Here is a 21524-nt window from a genome sequence, read left to right as displayed (position 1 = left end):
CTCTTTTAATCTTTTGGGCTCTATCAAAAAAGTAGCATATATGGTTTAGTTATTCAACCAGTTGAAAATTAATGATGTTTGTTAAAGAAGTTACTACTTAGGAGTTGGAGGTGGGAAGGCGAGTTGTAAGAAAGGTAATATAGCCAAGTTTCTCAGAAATAGGATATTTGGCCAGGTTATGAATATGATGTCTAGCACAATGCCTGGCCTGTAATAGGTACTAAATGAATATTTGTTGGAAAAATAATTATAAAAATACTTACTGTCTACTTTATCTTCATTCAGTCCTTCAAACAATTTGTTTTCCATGCCCTCTCATTCCAGTAAGGTTTCTAGGGAGACCTAATGTCAGGTATAATGGATGTGGATTTTGTTTTTTGTTTTTGTTTTTTTTATACACCTACAGTATATTTGTTTTTGCAGATCACTCCATGAAACCTTCTTTTCTTAGTTTCATAATAACATTACGGGTCTTCTCTTATTTTTCAGACCTTTCCTTTGTGAGTTTTCTATATCCATTTGCTCCTTGATTTTTAGTGTCTCTAATGGTTCTTTTCTTAGCACTCTACTTAATGTGTTATTGGTGGTTATTAAATCTGAGATCAATAGAATTCTGACTGATGGAGGGACAAGTTTTGTGTGGTCTTTGAATTCCCTAAAAATGTATGTAAATTGAGTATACATAAACATGTACATATTTCTGGGAAAAGAGGGTTCAAATGTTTCATCAAATTCAAAGAGCCTAAAATTCAAAGGTTAAATGCCTTCTGTGGGTGATCTCATTCACACTTAGCTTTACCTATTGGGCTATATACTAAATAACATGTTAATTAAATACATATCTGGAGTACTTTGCAGCAGGCACTGTTCCAGTTCTTGAGGATACAGTGCTAAACAAAACAGTGCAGGATCTCAAATCTCATGGAACATACCCTGAGATTTCACTTCTAAGCTAAAGATTCATACTTAATGGATATGTATATGTTTTGTGAAGGTAATTTTTTTAAGGTAAGAGATAAGTTGGCACCTTGAATGCTAGCCTAATTTGGGTTCAGCATATGGGCAAAGGATGCAATTAATGGATAAGATCTGTAAAACACTAATTTATATTCCCAAGGCACTAATTCCTCTTTTAAAATAATCTGTGAGGTTAGGGCACCTGCGTGGCCCAGTCTCACTTCTGGTTTTGGCTCAGGTTGTGATCTCAGGGCCCTGCGGTAAGCCTTGGGTCACCCTCTGTGCTCAGTGCAGACTCCGTTTGGGTTTCTCTCTCCATCTCCTTCTTTCCCTCCCCTCTAAGATGCACTCTCTCTCTGTCAAATAAATAAATAAATCTTTAAAAGAAAATAATTGGCCAGGTTGAAAGTGAATGTGGATTTAAGACTGTAAGTGAACCATGGTATAGGGGCTAGAGTTTGAGTTTTGAGAACCCATGCTGTGGATCTAAAGATAACATATGTTGTGATATGATAAGGGTTGTGTATTTGTTTTTTTGTCCCCAGTTCCTGTCACAGAGCTCCAAAACACTTGAAATTTCCTGAATGATAGAGTTGATAGGAACAGCTTTTTTTTTTTTTTTTTTAAGATTTTTATTTATTTATTTGACAGACAGATCACAAGTAGGCAGAAAAACAGGCAGAGAGAGGAGGAAGCAGGTTCCCTGCTGAGCAGAGAGCCTGATGCAGGGCTTGATCCCAGGACCCTGAGATCATGACCTGAGCGGAAGGCAGAGGCTTTAGCCCACTGAGCCACCCAGGCGCCCCAGGAACAGCTTTTTTTACATGTAGTCTTTTTTTCTCCGTTTCTGACACAAGAGCCTCTAAGACCTTCGGAGTTTCTAGAACAAGGGTATATTTTTGTCTGCTAATGAGGCTATTGGTAGCTGGTTGCTTTGGGTTGGGGGCATCATCCAAAGACCAAGGCAGGATTGAAACTTTATTCCTGTCCCTTGACTTCCTGGGAGGGGAGATCATCTGGAAATCAGTCATGCCAGTGGAATGAAACCCACATAAAGCCCCTTAAGCTATGCTGTTTGGAGAGCTTCCAGGTTGGTAAGCACATCAAGGTACTGGGATGGAGGACTTGCTTAGAGAGCATGAAAGTTCCTCTGCTTCCTTCCCTCCTGCCCCCTTCACTTTGCCCTATGTACCTCCTCCGTTTGGCTGTACCTGAGTTGTAATTTTTATAATAAACCTATGATAATAAGTGAAGCACTTATCTGAGTTCCTTGAGGCATTCTTGGAAACCTAAGGAGGAGGGGTTGTGAGAAACCCAGACTTTTTTTTTTTTTTTTTTTTTTTTTAAGATTTTATGTATTTATTTGAGGGAGAGAGAGATCACAGAGGGAGAGGGGGAAGCAGACTTGCAGCTGAGCAGAGAGCCTGATGCAGGGCTTGATCAGGACGCTGAGATCATGACCTGAGCTCAAGGCAGGTGCTTAATCAACTCAGCCCCCCAGGCGCCCTGAACCCCAGACTTTATAGCCAATTGGTCAGAAATGTTGGTGGCCCTGACTTTTGATTGCTATCTAAAGTAGGGGCAGTTTGGGGCGCCTGGCTGGCTCAGTGGGTTAAAGCCTCTGCTTTCGGCTCAGGTCATGATTCCAGGGTCCTGGGATCAAGCCCCACATCGGGTTCCCTGCTCAGCAGGGAGCCTGCTTCCCTCTCTCTCTCTCTGCCTGCCTCTCTGCCTACTTGTGATCTCTGTCAAATAAATAAATAAAATCTTAAAAAAAAAAAAAAAGTAGGGGCGGTTTTGTGGGACTGAGCCCTTAACCTGTGGGGTATGAATGACCTACTTTTATTTGTTTATTTATTTTTATCTCTTCATTTTCTCTTCAGCCTGGTAAGAATCAGTTCAAGGTTATTTCCTGTGCGGAGTGAAAGTCAAGCTGATTTCTAGTTGTCAGTAGAAGGAATTAACTGTTAATTTGATTTTGTAAGACCATTTAGGATCTATTTTTGCTGGTTTTTTATTTTTTTTGTTTTTTAGACTTTGAGTTATAGGGGCTCAGATAATGTCTATGAAAGTAATGAAAATCCTTTGTGGTGCTTTTATACTTAGTTTCTAGAGGCTTAGCATATTGTTTACTTAACTCCTGTTCAACAACAATTTAACTGTTTAAATCTGTTCTATATCTGTGTCTGTAGAAGGAAGAAATTGGTACTTCAGACAAGTAAATATGTTAGATTTTCAGAGGTAGGAGTAAGAAAGCATATATATGATTGGCGAATTGGACAGTTCATTCTATTGTAACTATATGAAAAAGATCTTTTGTTTACTGGATTAGGTACTCTTTCTTTTTCCTCGTTATTATTCCTGCTATTGTCAATATGCTGTGCATTAAAACTCCTCAGTTTCCTCTTGCTTTATAATATACAGAATTGTTCTTGTGACTCTTCTGTTTGCTAGTGCTTTTTACCTTTACATTTTTCTTTTCATTTATTATTATAAAGAATTGAAAGATTTCCTTTGTTCTGAATCTTTTGCTGTTTATTTTCTTGCATGGTTGTGTATCTTTATACATTACATCTACTTCTGTAATGTTATTAAGGAAGTTTTGGAATGACTTTCCTTTCAGTGCTGATAGCCTAATATGATCCCCTGATTATGAAATTTTACATTCTGGAGTGAGTAGGAATTTCAGGAGTACTTTGGATTTTTGAGATTTCTGTGTATAATTGTGTGTGTGTGTTTTCCCTGGAAAAATTATCCCTAGCTTTTATCAAATTCTGAGAGATGTCTGTAACTTCAAAAATGTTAAGATCCATAGCTGCTGAAAGGGTTAGAGGATCTTTGTAGGAGGCCATTCATCACTTTTATGTTTGTAACATTAGTTTTAATGTCTTTTTAATCTTCTAAAGGATCTATTGCTCCCGTTAAATTGATTTTCTGCTCTATGAATTTTGACATACCATAGACCTATATTAGTGTGACTTTGTTTCCTCTACCTGATAAGTTGATTTCAACTTCATTATCAGTTTTTTGAGTTATCAAATATATATAATAACAGACTTTATTTTTTCAGAAATGCGAGATAAAATGAGAAAATGGAGAGAAGAAAACTCACGAAACAGTGAGCAAATTGTGGAAGTTGGAGAGGAATTAATTAATGAATATGCTTCTAAGCTTGGAGATGATAGTAAGTTCTTTTATTCATGCTCTGTTCATGTTCTGTTTTGGTCTTTAGTGTCTTTTTTTTTTTCAGATATATTTTTATTATGTTTTTCTTGCTGTTTATATCAATCTGTGATTTGTCCCTTCTTTTAAAAAAACTCAGGATATCTAATGGTGCAGTATTTTGAGAAGGACTTCTAATTGCTGGTTGTAGTGAAGCAGTCAAATAAGCATTTTTCTTTTAAAGTTCACAGCAATAGTTCTAGTCTGGTCAAAATATATTTCATAAAGAATTTTTTAGAAAAGCAATGGTATTAAGTAATAGTAATTTTTTTACCTTATAAGATATTAAAATATTTTATATTACTGAAAGCATATAAAGATGCTTTCTTAATCCTAGATATGCAATAAATCAATTTTCAGTTGCAAGTGATGTTCCCTAAGATATCAGAAACAAGAAGAATATCTAATTTCTGTTGGGAGGTTTTACATTAAATTCAGTTTTTTTTCCTCTTTGTCTAGTTTGGATCATATATGAGCAAGTGATGATTGCAGCTCTAGACTATGGTCGAGATGACTTAGCATTGGTAGGTATTTAAACTAATTTTATTTTATTTTATTTTAAATTTGCTACATGAATTATAAGTAGCTAAGTCTTAGTACATGGCTTGTATTTGAATGTTCTTATAGGTCATTTTCATTGCTACTCTTAAGAGTAGGGGAGACTAACCAGGTACTTTGGGAGAGGGAATGTTCTTAAATCTTTTTAATAATCTTGGGAAGTGAAGAATTTGAATTAGTTGGTGAAGGTTATCTAGTTAAGAGGGTGAATTATGCTATTATAGTGTTTAAAATAAGAACCAGATAGTTTAAAACAAGTTTATCTTGTGGATTGTTGACATAACAGAGAGAGTCACTGACTTATGATGATTTGACTTATTTTTCAACTTTATGATGGCGTGAAAGTAATACACATTCAAGTAGAAACTATACTTTGAATTTTGGTCTTTTCCCAGGCTAATGATATAGGTGGTATGATACTTTCTCATGATGCTGGGCAGTGCAATGGGCTATACTTCCCAGTCAGCCATGCAATCACAAGGGTAAACAACTGATAAACTTACTACCATTCTATACCTATACAGCCATTCTGTTTTTCACTTTCAGTACAGTATTTAGTAAATTTATTATAAAATAGGCTTTGTGTTAGATGATTTTGCCCAACTAGAGGCTATAATAAGTGTTCTGATCATGTGTAAGGCAAGCTAGGCTAAGCTATGCTGTCTGGTAGATTAGGTGTATTAAATGCATTTTTGACTTTCAATATTTTGAACTTACCATGGGTTTATTGGGATGTAACCCTGTCATAAGTGGAGGATCTATATATAATCTTAAATACTCTTTTGCAATGTTGTAAATATATCTCTTAAATTATTAGAAAATCCTAACATGTGCAGAACATGACTTAAAATACTAATACTACTTTTAAAATAAAAGAATGATAATAGCTATATTTTTGAACACTTGTGAAAGACACTGTACTAAATGCTTTATATCATACTTTATTTAATCTTCACAGTTATTCCTTGATTTATGCTTGATGCCGTCATACTCATCTCATAAACCAAGAACTGGAGGTGTTGGTTTTTTTGTTCTATTGTTTTATAATCCTGAATTCTTAAGTACTACTTCATGCTACTTCCTCATTTAAATCAAAAAGAAAGTACATGCAGACAGAAAGTAGAACTAGCAGGAGAACATATGAATATCCGAATTAGCATTGTTTTTTCCCAAGGTAATTATGTTATGTTGGCTATACATCTAATTTTGGTGGAGTTGCTAGTAATAAAAAAAAAAAAAATTCTGTAAAACCTTTTAGATTACTTTCAGAACCTATGAGATAGTTTGTTTGTTTGTTTATCTTTTATTTATATAAGCTGGGAAGGTTAGAAGGAGAGGGAGAGAGAAAATCTCAAGCATGCTCTATATTCAGTGTAGAGCCCAACCTGGGGCTCGATCCCATGACCCTGAGATCATGACCTGAGCTGAAATCAAGAGTCGAACGCTTAACCAACTTTGCCCTGAAATAGTCTTTTCCATATTCACAGAGTGGCAGCTAACATCTTAAGGGAAATACTGAGTTATTTTTTAAGTAAGCAAATGCCATTTGATAAAGTAGGAGAATCAGATTATATAATACTGATAACCCAAGCAGGAGATCAAATTAAATGGTAACTTTTTTTGTAACACAGATTTTTTTTTTTAAATGTTCAGAATTTCTACATGGCTTGATTGACCAAACGGTATGAGTTTCGTGTGATGTCAAAGAAATAAGCAAACATCATCTTCAGTTTTGACTAACTTGAATATTTTTCTTACTGTGGCAGATTTTTAGCAACATACTTGGAAGCTGTACTTCCAAGATCATTTTATAACTTTATTACTAATTAATAGTATCTTCACTAGTGAAAGGTATTTTTTTGGTCACTTATGTTTTGGGCACTAGAATGGACCATTTTTATAATCCTTAACATTTCTAGTGCTTCCAAGACTCTTAAAATCCTCATATGTTGCTAAGAACATGGCTGGTGCTCAGAATATTTATTTATTGAAGTTGATGGGTGAATTATGGATATCTCCCAAAGGAGATTGGCACTCTATAGATTTGGTGTCTGTGTTTTATGACCCCAAATCATGGTATGTGTACTGACAAAATGACTGATTAATACATGATTTCAACAGGGCATACAGTGTTAGAGTATTTGCGGGACTTGAGAGTATTGTCAAAGAGCTTAATTTTTATCAAGAGAATGCTTAGATAATAGAAACTAAAAGCCAGGAAGTTAGAAACGTTTAATTTGGGCCTAATACATTATAGAAGCAATTGTGAAGGAAGAGTAATATGGCAGTATCTGACGAGTTATTAGTGTATCCCATGATCTGCTTATTTTCCCAGTTAATATCATGATCAGTCTTGAGAACTAATTGTTGCTCCCACTGTAATTTCAGAGTTCTTCTTTTACCCCATTATTCATCACCAATTAATTCCACTTCATGTTAGAGTACGCTAATGAAATGATTTAAGAAGATATATTGAAGACTATATAGACCATTCCTTGTAACCCACTTAGTGTATGTAATGTGATCACTACTCCTTAAGTCTTTTTTACCAATTATTTTTACAGTTTTGTCTTCAGGAGTTAAGAAGACAGTTCCCTGGCAGTCACAGAGTCAAGAGACTAACTGGCATGAGATTTGAAGCCATGGAAAGGTAACTGAATCTTAGGAACAGTATAATCCCATTTTAAAATGGCAAACATGGGGTCTAGATATAGGTCTTCCTACCTCCATGACAACATCATTAATTGTGCAAGACCTTTTGCTACTGAGCTTCAGAATAGTGCCAGAGTGCTTCTCAGCATAAATCTTGCCAATTACTCCCAATAAATAAGATTTGACATTGGAGTGCAATTCATTTACTATCTCTGGCCTAGTGAAATGGGATCATGTTTTGCAGTAAGGGTTGGTTTTATATCCTCTTTCTAGGATTTATTAGTTGTTTATCTGGCACATTATTTAACTTATTTAAGCCTTTTAGCCTTATTCCTCTGCAAAATGAGAATATTACCAACTTATCAGGGTTGTTTTGGGAATTAGTAATGATATATGTGTGCTAACCTTTGAGGTATTCAAGGTATAGAAGTTACTTTTTTAAATGAGATATAATTGACATTGTATTAGTTTCAGGTATATGACATGATTTGATATCTCTGTATATTGTGAAATGATTATAAGTTTATAATCATATAATGATTATGTAAGTTTAGTTGACATCCATCACCATACATTGTTAAAATTTTTTTTCTTATGAGAACTTTTAAGATTTATTCTTTTAGCAACTTTCAGGTACACAACACAGTATTTTTAACTATGGTAACTATGCTGTACCCAGGACTTACTTTATAACTGGAAATTTGTACCTTTTGAGCACTGTTACCTGTTTTGCCCACCTCCTTTGCCCACCTCTGGCAGCCACTAATCTGTTCTCTGTATCTATGAGTTTATGTTCTTTTCCATATATGAGTGAGATCTTGTAGTATTTGTCTTTCTCTATTATATTTAGCATATGCCCTCAAGGGTTGTTGTCATAAATGACAGAATTTCTTTCTCTTTTATGGCTGAATAATATTCCATTATATCAGACTCCTTTATCCACTTGTCTGTCAATGGGCACTTAGGTTGTTTCCATGTATTGGTTACTGCAAATAATGCTGCAATGAACATGAGCTTGGAAGTACCTTTTCAAGATAGTGATTTTGTTTCCTTTGGTTAAATACCCAGAAGTGGAAATGTTGGATCAAATGGTCGTTCTATTTTGAATTTTTTAAGGGACCTCCATAGTGTCTATGCCAATTTACACTCCCATCAGCAGTGCACAAGGGTTTTCTTTTCTCTGTATCCTTGCCAACACTTATTACGTCTTGTCTTTTTGATAATAGCCATTCTATTACGTATGAGGTAATAGCTCTTTGTGGTTTTTATTTTCATTTCTCTGTTGATTACTGATGTTCACACCTTTTTCATGTACCTGTTTGCCATCTGTATGTTTTCCATGGAAGTGTCTGTTCAGTTCCTCTGTCTCTTTTTACTTAGATTTTTATTTATTTATTGCCATTGATTGTATGATATCTTTTATGTGTATTGGATATTTACCCTTTAGCAAATATTTGCAGTTATCAGATGATTTGCAAAAATTTTTTCCAATTCCATAGGTTGTCTTTTCACTTTGTTGAATGTTTTCTCTGTTGTACAGAAGCTTTTTAATTTGATATAGTCACACTTCTTTGTTTTTGCTCTTGTTAGCTTTTGCTCTTGGTGTCAAATCTAAAAAATCATCACTGAGATTAGCATCAGAGAGCTTACCACCTATGTTTTCTTCTAGGAGTTTTACTATTTCAGGTCGTAATGTTGATGTCTTTAATCCATTTTGAGTTGATTTTTGTGTGTGGTATAAAGATGGTGGCCCGGTTTTATTTTTTTGCATGTCCAGTTTTCCCAACACCATTTACTGAAGAAACTATCCTTCTCCCATTGTATATTTTTAGCTTCTGTTTTGTAAATTAATTGGCCATGTATGTTTGGGTTTGTTTCTGGATTTCCTGTTGTTACATTAATTTATATGTTACATTAATTTATGTTGTTACGCCAATACCGTAATGTTTTGATTACTATACCATTGTGATAAATAGTTTGAAAACAAGAAGTGTGATGTTTCCAGCCTTGTTCTTATTGCTCAGATGGCTTTGGATATTTAGGGTTTTTTTGTGGTTCCATGCAAATTTTGGGATTGTTCTAGTTCTGTGGGAAATGTCATTGGAATTTTGATAGGGATTGTACAGAATCTTTACATTACTTTAGGTAGTATAAAAGGTTACCAGTATTCTTCCAATCCATGAGCATGAATATCTTTTGATTTTTCTCAGTTTCTTTCATCAGTGTTTTAGTTTGATGTTTTAGGTAAGACGGAGTTAACTTGTACCTCAGTTATTATTAGCTTTTAGTAAGTGGAATGTATTGATATAATTTTTCTTAATCCCTTTATTTCCTATCTTTTGGTTTATTGTGTTTGTGTATATGTACAGTTTAATCTCAATGGATCATCTCTGTAAGCAAGTGAAAAGCATAAAGAAAAAGAAATAAAATATTATTTTAGGTTAGCCACAAGTAATTTGAATCAAAGAACAGAAGGAAAGGAAAAGGAAAGGAAAGAAGGGAAAAAAAATAAATTTCTAGACCATTCTTTTTTTTTTTTTTTTTTTTAAAGATTTTTATTTATTTATTTGACAGATCACAAGTAGGTAGAGAGGCAGGCAGAGAGAGAGGGGGGAGGCAGGCTCCCTGCTGAGCAGAGAGCCCGATGCGGGGCTCTATCCCAGGACCCTGAGATCATGACCTGAGCCGAAGGCAGAGGCCTTAACCCACTGAGCCACCCAGGTGCCCCTCTAGACCATTCTTAAAACGTGTGAATAGCCAAACACATTCCAGAGTCCAAAATGAATGACTTTTCTTATTTTTCTGTTTTTTACTTATTTAAATTCAGTTAGCCAACATAAAGTACATCATTAGTTTTTGATGTAGTGTTCAATGATTTATTAGTTGCATGTAACACCCAGTGCTAAGATGAATGATTTTTAAAATTAACTTGTAAAGGTTTGAGAGGTACTGGTTCTCAAAGCACACATTTTAATAGTTACTATCCCTCTACCCACCTTGCAACCATACAAAAAAATTGATATGGTAACAATAATTCTTAAATCAAGTGTCCTAAGACACCTACCGAACTCTAATTCTTTAAGCCTTACTCTTTCATTGAAACTGATGTAGTCATTTTACTCAGTAAGGTTTTGCTGGTTTTTTTTCCCAACAGAGTGACTACTATGTGTCTTCATGACACAGGACCATTAATGATTGATTCTCATACATAGTTGTGTGAATTAGAGTGATCTGTGGCATTTTAAAAAAATATGTAGTTGCCTACTTGCCACTTCATTGAGATCACTTTGTCAGGGGTATAATCCAGATCCTTCTTTTAAAAGAAACCCTGCGGGAGAATAGACAAGTAGGTTTGAGAACATTGCTGACTAGAGGTAAATTCTTGAGGACCTTCAGTGTATTAGGATTTTCTGAACAAACAGAACTAAGAAGATATTGCTGTACACATATAGGGGTGAGAGGAGGGAGGGAGGATATATAGGGAAAGATTTATTATGAAGCAGTATTGGGGGCTGAGCAGTCCTAGAATTTGCTGTCTGCAACTTGGAGACCCAGGAAAGTTAGTGCTATAGTTCAGTCTGAGTCCAAGTCCAAAGGCCTGAGAACCAAGGGAGTCGATGGTATAAATTCCAGACGGAGGGCAGGAGAAGATGAGATGAGATGTCCCAGCTCAAGTAGTGAGGCAGTAGAAAGGGGTGAACAACTCTTTGCCCTGCAGTTGTTTTATTCAAGCTCTCAGGGAGTAGGGTAATGTCCACCCACAATGGGGAAGGCTGTTTTACGGTGTCCACAGATTCAAATGCTAATCTCACCTGGAAACATCCTTAGATATACCCAGAAATAATATTTAATCTTGACACCATATGGCTAGTCAAGTTGATATATCACACACAGAAAAATTAACCATATAGTCAGTTTTAATAGAACTTACTATTTTTTAATAACAGTAAAACAAATATATTTAAATATAAGATGAGGTATTAATGCCTTATGTGTATAGTTTTTTTTAAAGATTTTATCTATTTATTTGAGGGAGAGAGAGCGCATAAACTGGACAGAGGGGCAGAGGGAGAAGGAGAAGCAAATTCTGCTGAGCAGGGATTCTGACACAAGGCTTGATCCCAGGACCCAGAGATCATGACCTGAGGTGAAGGCAGATGCTTAAGTGACTGAGCCACCCAGGCACCCCTATATTATTCTCTGAATGACTATAAAAAGAATGTAGGTTTTCTAATAAAATGTCCCAAAACCTAGGGCACCTGGGTGGCTCAGTGGGTTAAGCCGCTGCCTTCGGCTCAGGTCATGATCTCAGGGTCCTGGGATCGAGTCCCACATCGGGCTCTCTGCTCAGCAGGGAGCCTGCTTCCTCCTCTCTCTCTGTCTCTCTGCCTGCCTCTCCATCTACTTGTGATCTCTGTCAAATAAATAAAATCTTAAAAAAAAAAAAAGTCCCCAAACCTAGAAAACTATTAAAACTCAGGTTATCATTATATTAATGAAATGAATGGTTTCCTATCATTTTCTGTTATTCCCAGCATGTTTGAGGTTATGTAGTTGGAAAACATTCCCAAGGGATTCTCACGTACTGTTTCGTGCGAGAACCTTTGCTATATAACATTTATTTTGACCTTATTTATATACTTCATTGTTTTGTTTTATTAATATTAAGTGATTTTATTTTAGGTTTCCCCATTTAGTTGCAGGTTTCTTCGAAGCTAACATACTTTCTATATTACCTTGTATTTGAAGTCCAAACTAATTTTTTGAACTACCCAACTCTGATTGACTTAGTGTGTAGTGATGCTGTTTGGCCTTCATATGGTATGAACACATTTACAAATTAAGTCTGCTTTTATTTTTCTCAGTTGTCTGCTACAGTTAAAATATTCTTACCTACTAGCATGATCATAATCACAAAGAGGCTTGGGTACTATAATTGTGGGGCAGTATTCAGTTAAAAGGTCATTATGATGTAGAATATTCATATATTGAATATCATTAAGAGAAAAATATAAAATTCAAAATTCTCTTAGGAAACTTATGACTATCTCAAGAATATAGCTGTTGCTTCTAGCTTTAGAAACATTGCTGTGAAAATTTTTGAACATTGTTTTTTGTTTTCTTTAAAGATCTGTATCTAGAAATGGAGAAATTGATTGGAATAGAGTTGGGGTTATGGATCTATAAGGAAGGAATTTCAGAATCAGTTATTTCCTTATACCCTAAATATAAAAGAGTATATGATGTTCTTTATGTGATTTCTGATATATCCTTCCCCTTCATTCCCTATCGCATAATGTTTATTTTGCCTTGTTAGACATATGCTGAAATACTTGTTTGTTTTTCTCATTGATAAATTGTTAACTATTTCCTTTTTAAGATTGTAACCCAGCAGAGTGTATTGCAGGTGTATATTTAACAGGTGCTTAATGAATTGAACTGAACCAGCTCAACTAAGAAAAGCTATCATAAGTATTCAATAAAGGAGAATTAAATCACAGGTCATTTCCTTGTGAATTTGTTTGTTAAAATTAAACTTGTTCTTATGCTTTATTGACTGTAATTCTAGGTATACTTAGGACCACAAAGGTATCTGTGTTGCTAGTTTTAACCTTTGTATTTAGGCCAAATAGAATCAGTGCATTTTTGTTTATCTCTTTTTTCGTTGTTATTCGTGAATCAGTATATTTTTGAAGTAAGTTTTTCTATAAATACCTTATACATGAATTTTTCTGTAAAAAATGATACTGTAGCAAATATCTACTGTTACGTGAACATCAGAAGCGACTTGGATTATAATTGTAAATGCATTTAAAGTCCTGCCAGTTTGATCTTTTTCTGTATTTACTATTTGTCATTAAAAGTCAAAGTAATGATTCTTGATTTTTTTTTCTCTTTAAATAGATATGATGATGCTATACAACTATATGATAGAATTTTACAAGAAGATCCAACTAACACTGTAAGTAAACTGAATTGTCCTGAAGATTATTTAAATTTTGGTTTAAAAAGTGAAATTAATTCAGTTTTTAAAATAATGGAAAAATACATATGATACCAGTTTTATCTTTTTAAATTCTTTATGTTGAACCACATTTTTTAAAAATAGATCTAAAACTCTTCAGTGAAATCTGACTCATAGGATATCTTATTAGAAACTAGTGGGAATTTAGAAAGAAATAGTTCTATGTGTTTGTAATAAACCCCAGCAGAGCTCAGTAGTTTTGTAATATTTTGAGGTTTATGATAAAATAACTTTTTTGGGTAGTTATATTTTAGTTCTCAATGAAAAATGAAAGAAATCATGATAGTAGTTAGTATATGGAATTAATAAAGGTGTTTTGATTTGATTTTGCTTTTTTCTGCCTTCTACTTGGATAGGAACATGTAAATGTATCTGTAATATACATGTATATGTATATACATATATGTATAAATGTGTAAAGAAGAAATACATATATTGTGTTTCCCATAAGATACATCTTTACTTTATCCTGATTTAAACAAATACATCAGTATTTGGGCAGATTATTTGTTCCAAATATACTTATGTAGCAATATTTGTCTTAAAAATACTCTGAAGATTTTTTTTAGTTTTGAGAACATTTTAGTTTACTATTTTTGCCTAATGGCCTTCTTCAGATTTACCTTTTACTCAGTGAAAAGTTAGATTTTAGATAACATATCAGGCATTTTAATGTTTTTTTTTTTTATTATATCCATGCACACATATGCCTGCTAATAGAAAATCGTATTTTTAAAATTTTTAAACAAAAACCAGTTTGAGTTTGTTCTTTTATAGAAGGAGATATTGTTATATTAACATAACACAAACACATGAAAGTTTTTTCTTACTTGGCAGGTGTTTCATTAAAAATACACATTTGTAAAAAAGTCATTTAATGTATAATTGTGGATTATAAGATGCTGATTTCTACTTATCCCTTCTGATACTCTGGTAATACTTAACATCTGTTGCTTAAATGGTAGTTTTTTTCAACTTTATTAAGATACAACCGATAAGTAATATTGTGTAAATTACATAGTGTGGTGATATATATATATATATGGTGAAATGGTTTAGATTTTTGCTTTTAGTGTTATCCCATCCCAGGGAAATGTCCTCTGGGAACTTCCTAGGTCTTTGGTGAGGGGGGAAGGGTGTTGGGTGGGTGAGGTAGAGGTAGATATTTGAATAGCAAGGGAAAAGTTTTGACAGAGCTGCAGGCCTACTCATTATAAAAAAAAAAAAAAAAAAAAAAATCAAAAATAGAGCTTCTGTTAGTTTAGCTACATATTTCCAATAAAAGAGTTAAAATCGGAAAGTTTTGAGTAATTTTTAAATCTTAACTGTCCTAATCATTTTTCTTTTCCTGAAGCTTTTTTCATGTACTTTCTTAAGACTTCACTACAGTTTCAAAGGTATTCATTTTTCACGTAGCCAGATATTGAAAATATGAAATCAAGTTTCTGAAAAAGGTTTCTGTTTTTGTTTTTTTGTTTTTTTTAAGTACCAGGTTAAGAATCAATAGCTTTTGATTTATTGTCTTGGAATTAGGAGTCAAACATTTTACTTCTGTGTCAGTTTAAGTTGAAGATATTTTTAATAAGTTATTTCACTTTTTCAGGATCTAAGATAATATGTAATTATTTTTCTATTTATAATATTTTCCATATTCTGTGGCTCTAAGATTGACTAAAAGAAAAACCCAAATGGTTTCATTTATCAACCATGTATGAAGTGGCAGTAACTAAGTTCCTTAGTTGCTAGGTAAACATTTTAAAACAAGGTGACTAAATTCAGCTTTACGAAATGTATTATTCTTTCATTAAATATTATCTTTATCTGATGTCCTCTTAGTGTCTTCTGTCCTTCTGTAAATGTTTATCGAGTATCTGTCATGAGCCACTGGAATATTGGTGTTGCTAAGAATAAAGGTAGACATCACAGTTTCTTTTTTCAAAGCAACTGTAAAGTATTACCTCAAAGGTGGGAAAGTCTAGTTTCAGCCTCATTGATAGTTATAATTCAAACTTTTACACTGTAGTTCTTCGCGTTGTATAAAAGTGATCATATGACTCTGTTGTTGGTCTTGTGCCTCTGTGTTTCTAGATATCTGTATAGAAGTGAGGTTGTTCATTCAGGCTTTAAGAAGCTCTCATTCCCTCTCCCATGCATTTATTAATCCTCCAAAAAAACATTTGTTGAGTGCTTACAGTGTGCTTGGTGCTAGAAATAGTAGAACAAATCAGACACCAGCTTGACTGTGTTAGGGATGCAGAGTGATGTAGTGAATAGATTATGGACTTTGAAAATAGACTGTTAAATTCTTAGTCACTTACTGTGTAATTTTTGAGCCTTGCAGACTTTGAAAGATGAGTGTGGTTGAAAGGAAGCAAAGATGATGGACCAGGGAAAGTCTTCATATCTCATGAATGAACCCTTGGCTCTAGTTAAGTACAAAGTCTACCTAGGGAAGAAAGAATGAAGTGATTAGAAAGGAAGTTTTTGAATTTTCTTTAAGGAGGTTGCCGAAATGGACTTTATATCAAAATTTATATATAAAATAATATATATGGGGAAAACATCTGTTTTTGAAAGATTGTGAAACATTTTTTGGAAACGTAATACATACCCATGTTAAAAATTACAAACAATACAAAAGAATATATGGTGAAAAAATAAGTCTTTCTTCTCACTCCTGATCTCAGATGCTGCTTCACTTAGGCAAACATCGTTAGCAATTTCTTATATTCCAGAGATTTTTCCCTTGTGTGCACACAAATATGCATGTGTGTCCCTTTTGACAGAGAACATTGTTGGAAATGCAATTGGTGGCATATTCTACCTTGCAGTTGTTGTAAAGATCATGGTATATGTTAGCACATCCTTAGATCATCCTCTGAATAGCTATATAGTGTTGTGTTGTGTGATGTATGAAAACTAGTTTGTTGAAAAACAATTTCTTAAAGTAAGTCCCCCTTGATGAAATCTTAGGTTGATTTTGGTATCTTCCTCCCAGGAACAGTGTTGCAGTGAATGTCATTTGTACGTTGGATTCCTACTCTGGAATCTAATTCTGGAGGTCCATGAATTTTAAATTTTGATAGATGTCACCAAATTTCCTTCCACAAAGGCTTTCTAGCCATCCATATTCATTTCTGTGATGTACGAGAGTGCTGCTTCTCCTGTATCCTCCCGAAAGGTAGATTATCAACTTTTTGTTTTTAACCTTTGCCAGTGTAATTGGTAAAAAACATCATCTTGTTACAATTTGCATTATGAGTGATGTTGAGTATCTTTTAATATGCTTAAAAGGCCATTTGTATTTCTCTTTCTGAACTGCCTCCTTTAATATGTTTTTCAAATGAAATTTTATTTCTGTTCTTATTGAAGAAAGGGCATGGTTCTGGTACTCTACATAGTTAACCTCTCCCTTCTTCCCTACTCATTGACCTCTGAGAAAAATTGGGGTTCTGAGGAACAATATTTTCTACCTCTGAATTGGTTCATTGTACAAAGTGACTGGAGATGCAACAAAATGGCCTATATTTGTGAACAACCTGGTGTGTTGACACTTCAGAATTTAATTTTTATTCTTAGAAAATGGACAATGAATGGGGTGTCTGGGTGGCTTTCAGTCCATTGGGCATCCGACTCTTGATTTTGGCTCATGTCATGATCTGAGGATTGTGCTGTCAAGCCCTGTATCAGGCTCTGAGCATGGAGCCTGCTTAAGATTCTTTCTCTCTCTGCCCCACCCCCCTTTCTCACATACTTGCTTGTGCTCTCTAAAAAGAAAAAAAATGGACAATAGTCAAAGTTTGATTGGGGAAATACCACCAGATATTTTTAGAAATAACTTTGTTAATAATATGCGAGATAGTTTGAAGGAGGTGCAGAGTTGAAATAATTTGTAATTTGTAATTTGGAGGCTGTCCTGTCCTAGGCCAGAGAGTATGGGAGTCTAAACCTAGTGGTTTTGGAATTGGAATTGGAATTGGAATTGGATAGTGGAATTGGAAGGGATAGGGAACGGATGAAAGAATATTTTGCAGTGAAAGTACACAAGCAATTAAAATTACTTAGCCATGAGTGGTTTTAGAAGGTTAACTCTCAAATGTGAAAATTTTAGTCATTAACCTGTGAAAGTCAAATATTGAATTAGGCTCACTGAGCTTTCATCCCTTAGCTTGCTTAAGCACCAGTCAGTTTTTGTTTGCTTGCTTTTAAAATAAAAGTAGGCTTTTCTTCCTTTGAAAGCTCCTTGAGGGAAAATATTATGTCTGTTGCATGAACTAATGTCTAGCATATGGTAGGCCTTCAGTGAATACTTGTTGAATGATTACTTTTCAGAAGCAGGTATGATAATTAGATTGTCTTTTTAGGTGAATTTCATATTTCAGAAAGGTCAGATTTTACCTTGAATTGTTAGCTGCCTATTGTGATTTATCAAATATTTGAAATTTTGTTTTAGAATTAGATGTCATTGCCTCTGTGGCAAGGGAAAAGTTGCTTTTAGAATGCCTGAAAGAACTCAGAACACTGCTTTCCTTCTGTTGGCCAAGGGTCTGTTTCTTTCTGGGTCCCAGCATCTGCAGTAGGGAGAGACGTAGTTTGTATTTTGCTGGTAGACCTTAATCCTTTAATCCTTTCCTAAGTAGTATCCCTTCCCCCCACCAACCATGTAGTTTGTTTTTTAAGATATGACCAGAGTTTCAGAAAGAATTGGTGGCTAGCCCTGTTGTACATAAGGTTACAGAAGGCATGTAGCAAGTTTGATGATTTGATTGTGGCATTAATATTTTATATTTTATAATAGGAATTCTAACTCTGTTACTAAAATCACTTATAAAATGTGAAACAGTTTTCATTTTTAAGACTTAAACTGACATTTGCAAAGTTTGATCCAAATAAGACATTTAGAAAAATTCAGAACATTGGCATATTTTATAGGAAAAAAACTATAAGAAAGAAACAAATAGAAATTGATAAATATTCAAGAATCTCTTTAACATTTAGTCTAATTAATACTATTTTAAAACTATTATGATAAATAATTGATATAGAATAGGCTGCATATATTTCAGTAGGGTGTGCAATTTGCTAAGTTTTATGTTTGGATGCACCTGTGACACCATCATTAGAGTCAAGATAGTGAACAAAACTATCATCTTCAAAAATTTACTTTGCTCTTTCCATTTTTATATTCCCAAAAGATGTTCTTGAGCTTTCTTGTGGGGTGTTAAGTTACTTGAGGGGTGCCTGGGTAGCTCAGTGGGTTAAAGCCTCTGTCTTCGGCTCAGGTCATGATCCCAGGGTCCTGGGATCGAGCCCGCATCTGGCTCTCTGCTCAGCACGGAGCCTGCTTCCCTTCCCCTCTCTCTGCCTGCCTCTCTGCCTACTTGTGGTATCTGTCAAATAAATAAAATCTTTAAAAAAAAAACCCCACAAGACAATTTGATCCTTTTAGGTCTCTGTTAAAGAGGTCCAGAAAGTGCTTATAGGTCTAGCTAGTTATTCCCCATTACATCCTTCTGGATACTCTAGCCAGTGCCACAGGAATCATGGCATTTTCCAGTCTGGTTGGTAGGAAGAGGCACTATTCTGAGCCGTGTGTGAGCTCCACACACTTCCGCTTAAACCTTTCTGGTGGTTCTTTCCTTGGCTTTGGGTAGTTTTTTCATACACATGCACTGATCAGTACAAAGCTGAGTAATCAAGGGAAGCCCTTGAGATTCAGGGGAAATCTAGAGGTTTTTTTTCTGTATTCTTTCTTCTCTCATGCTGTGTCTACAAACTCTAGCCTTTGATCTTCCTGGCTCTCAGCTCCTTTTCCTCAACTCACAGAGTTCACTCTACTTAACCTGATTTTCTCTTCTTGCACAGGACCCTGAAACACTCTCAAAGCAGTGAGACAGGGCAATAAAAATAGGGCTCATCTCATTTGCTTCCAGCCTCAAAGGGATCACTGTTCTGTGTTGCCTGTTGTCCTGTGCCTTAAATATTATTTCAGATATTTAATCTAATTCTTTCATTGGTTTAGGCAGTGGGGTAGATTTGATCCCATCTTGGCCAGAAATGAAATCCCTGCTTAATGCTCATTTAAAATTATCATTATAAATAAAAATTGGTTCTTATGTCAGATGTGGTAGTATTTTCGCCTTTGGTTAGAAAGCTGGTAAGTGCCAAGAGTTGGGATTTGTTTCTTGTCTTTTTTATTTTAAAAATGTGGACTCTGTTCTACCATATTGTCTATAGAAGAAGTAGTAGTAGTATCATAAATGAAAGGAATAAAGAGTCAAATACATTTCAGATGATATTGGATTGGTGAAATTAGATATGATAGATCCAAAAGAAATTAGTTTCTTAATTTATGTTATATCATATATTTAATTTATATTATATTTATTATATTTAATTGAAATTATATGTTAATTTATCCACCTATTTTCAGAAGGACTTGGGAGAAGGCTCTCATTTGAAATCCAATATTCTTTTTAAAGTCTTTAGGATTGAGTTACTTTTAGAGCTTTTCTTCTACTTTCTGAATTCTTGAGGCTTTTTAGTAGTACATTTATTATGGAACTTTCATTGTTATACATAGTGAAATTAATCCAAAAATGTTTGAGTACCTACCATTTGGCAGGCATTGTGTTAGGCCTTTGGCATGAGGTGAATAATCAAGGATATACATTTTTAACATATTTCATTTTTTATTGCCAAAATGTTGTTATCCTTGTTATAAATACCGCTCTTGGTCTTGTTTATTGGGAGTCTCTTGGTTCTCTCTAATTTTTTGACTTTCACTTCTTCAGAGCAAAATCCCCACCCTTTTCACCCATGACAGGTAGTTCCATTTGTCTAAAGAGGCCCCATTCATTTTACTTCCCTTGTCTGCATTTCGTGAAGTGTGTATTATATAAAACAATAACAACCATGTTCATAATTAATAAACTTAACTTGGCTATAGCTTTTGTTTGTTTTATTGCTTAGCTATCTGCACTGAATTAAACAGAGATGAAAGAGATAGAAATTTAATATTGATATGGTGCCCCTCCAGTCCGTTAACTCCAGCCTAAAGTGAATAGTCTTGATTACACACTGTTGCTGTCTTCTTTGCCTTTGTTCTGTGTTCCTCCATTTTATGCCCTTTCCTTCACACAATTCCCTCTTTTGTTTTTTTAATGTCTCCTTGTTCTTTCTGTTTCAGTACAGATATCACATCTGGGGCCCTCTTTGCTTCTAGCCCTTACACCTCCTCCATTCTGCCACAGCCTGTATTAGGCTTTCCTCCGTGTTGCTTTGACACCCTAGATATCTCTATCATTGTCTATTTATTTGATGTGTCTTCTTCTCATGAGCCTCTCATGAGAAATTATTCTTTTTTTATCCTCATATTTTCATTGTTTTGCTCAGTACCTGTCAAACAGATGTTCAGTACATATTTGATGAATGCATAAATAAATGACACTGATATTTGTATTTATCATTTTAAAAACTTTAAAATATAAGTTTAAGCGTTTTGTCTATTTATAAAATTTTTTTTTTAGGTCCAGTGCTATTCTTGAAAAGTTTACATGTAGATTTTTCTCTTAAAACTGAAAAAAGTTATCAGGAGCTAGATTTTATAATGACATTCAAGTGGCCATGGTGAGATCCCCCCCCCCGCCTAATCTCCACTATCCCTCTATCTCTTAACATACAAATCTTATGAATGAGACAGAGTAAAGGACTTTAGGCTGGGTAAAGATTAGGATTCCCTGCTGGCTTGTAATTATCAGAATCTGGATGGTTATTTATTTGAATGAAATGATGCATACATTGTGTACATCAAAAGTAAAGCATATGTGATTGTTAAAGGAATGTTTGAATTCCCCAGTGGGATGTCATGGGGTATGTTTATAAACTCCCACTAAGCAGTAGTTCTACAATGGAATTTCACTGGCATTGAGATAATAATTTGCACAGTCAAATTACCTTCTTTACAAAAACCCAGGGAATCGTGAGGGCCTAATCCTTTATTAATGTCAACCTATAGGCTGCAAGAAAGCGTAAGATTGCCATTCGAAAAGCCCAGGGGAAAAATGTGGAGGCCATTCGGGAACTGAATGAGTATCTGGAACAGTGAGTG

General features: G+C 34.5%; 1 protein-coding gene across 1 annotated transcript in view; it reads left to right on the top strand.

Moving 5' to 3' along the window:
- The window catches only part of EMC2 (ER membrane protein complex subunit 2), a 43019-nt gene that overhangs the window by 2971 nt on the left and 18524 nt on the right, over nt 1-21524 (top strand). The window contains exons 2-6 of the mRNA XM_047727153.1: nt 4028-4141; nt 4639-4703; nt 7302-7387; nt 13294-13351; nt 21432-21517. Coding sequence (XP_047583109.1) covers nt 4028-4141; nt 4639-4703; nt 7302-7387; nt 13294-13351; nt 21432-21517 — 409 coding nt within the window. The remainder of the gene's footprint in view (nt 1-4027; nt 4142-4638; nt 4704-7301; nt 7388-13293; nt 13352-21431; nt 21518-21524) is intronic.

The sequence above is a fragment of the Lutra lutra genome, chromosome 4 (assembly GCF_902655055.1).
Source record: "Lutra lutra chromosome 4, mLutLut1.2, whole genome shotgun sequence".
Lineage (NCBI taxonomy): Eukaryota > Metazoa > Chordata > Mammalia > Carnivora > Mustelidae > Lutra > Lutra lutra.
The sequence above is the reverse complement of the archived record's forward strand: the minus strand, read 5'-3'. Positions and strand labels throughout refer to the sequence as shown.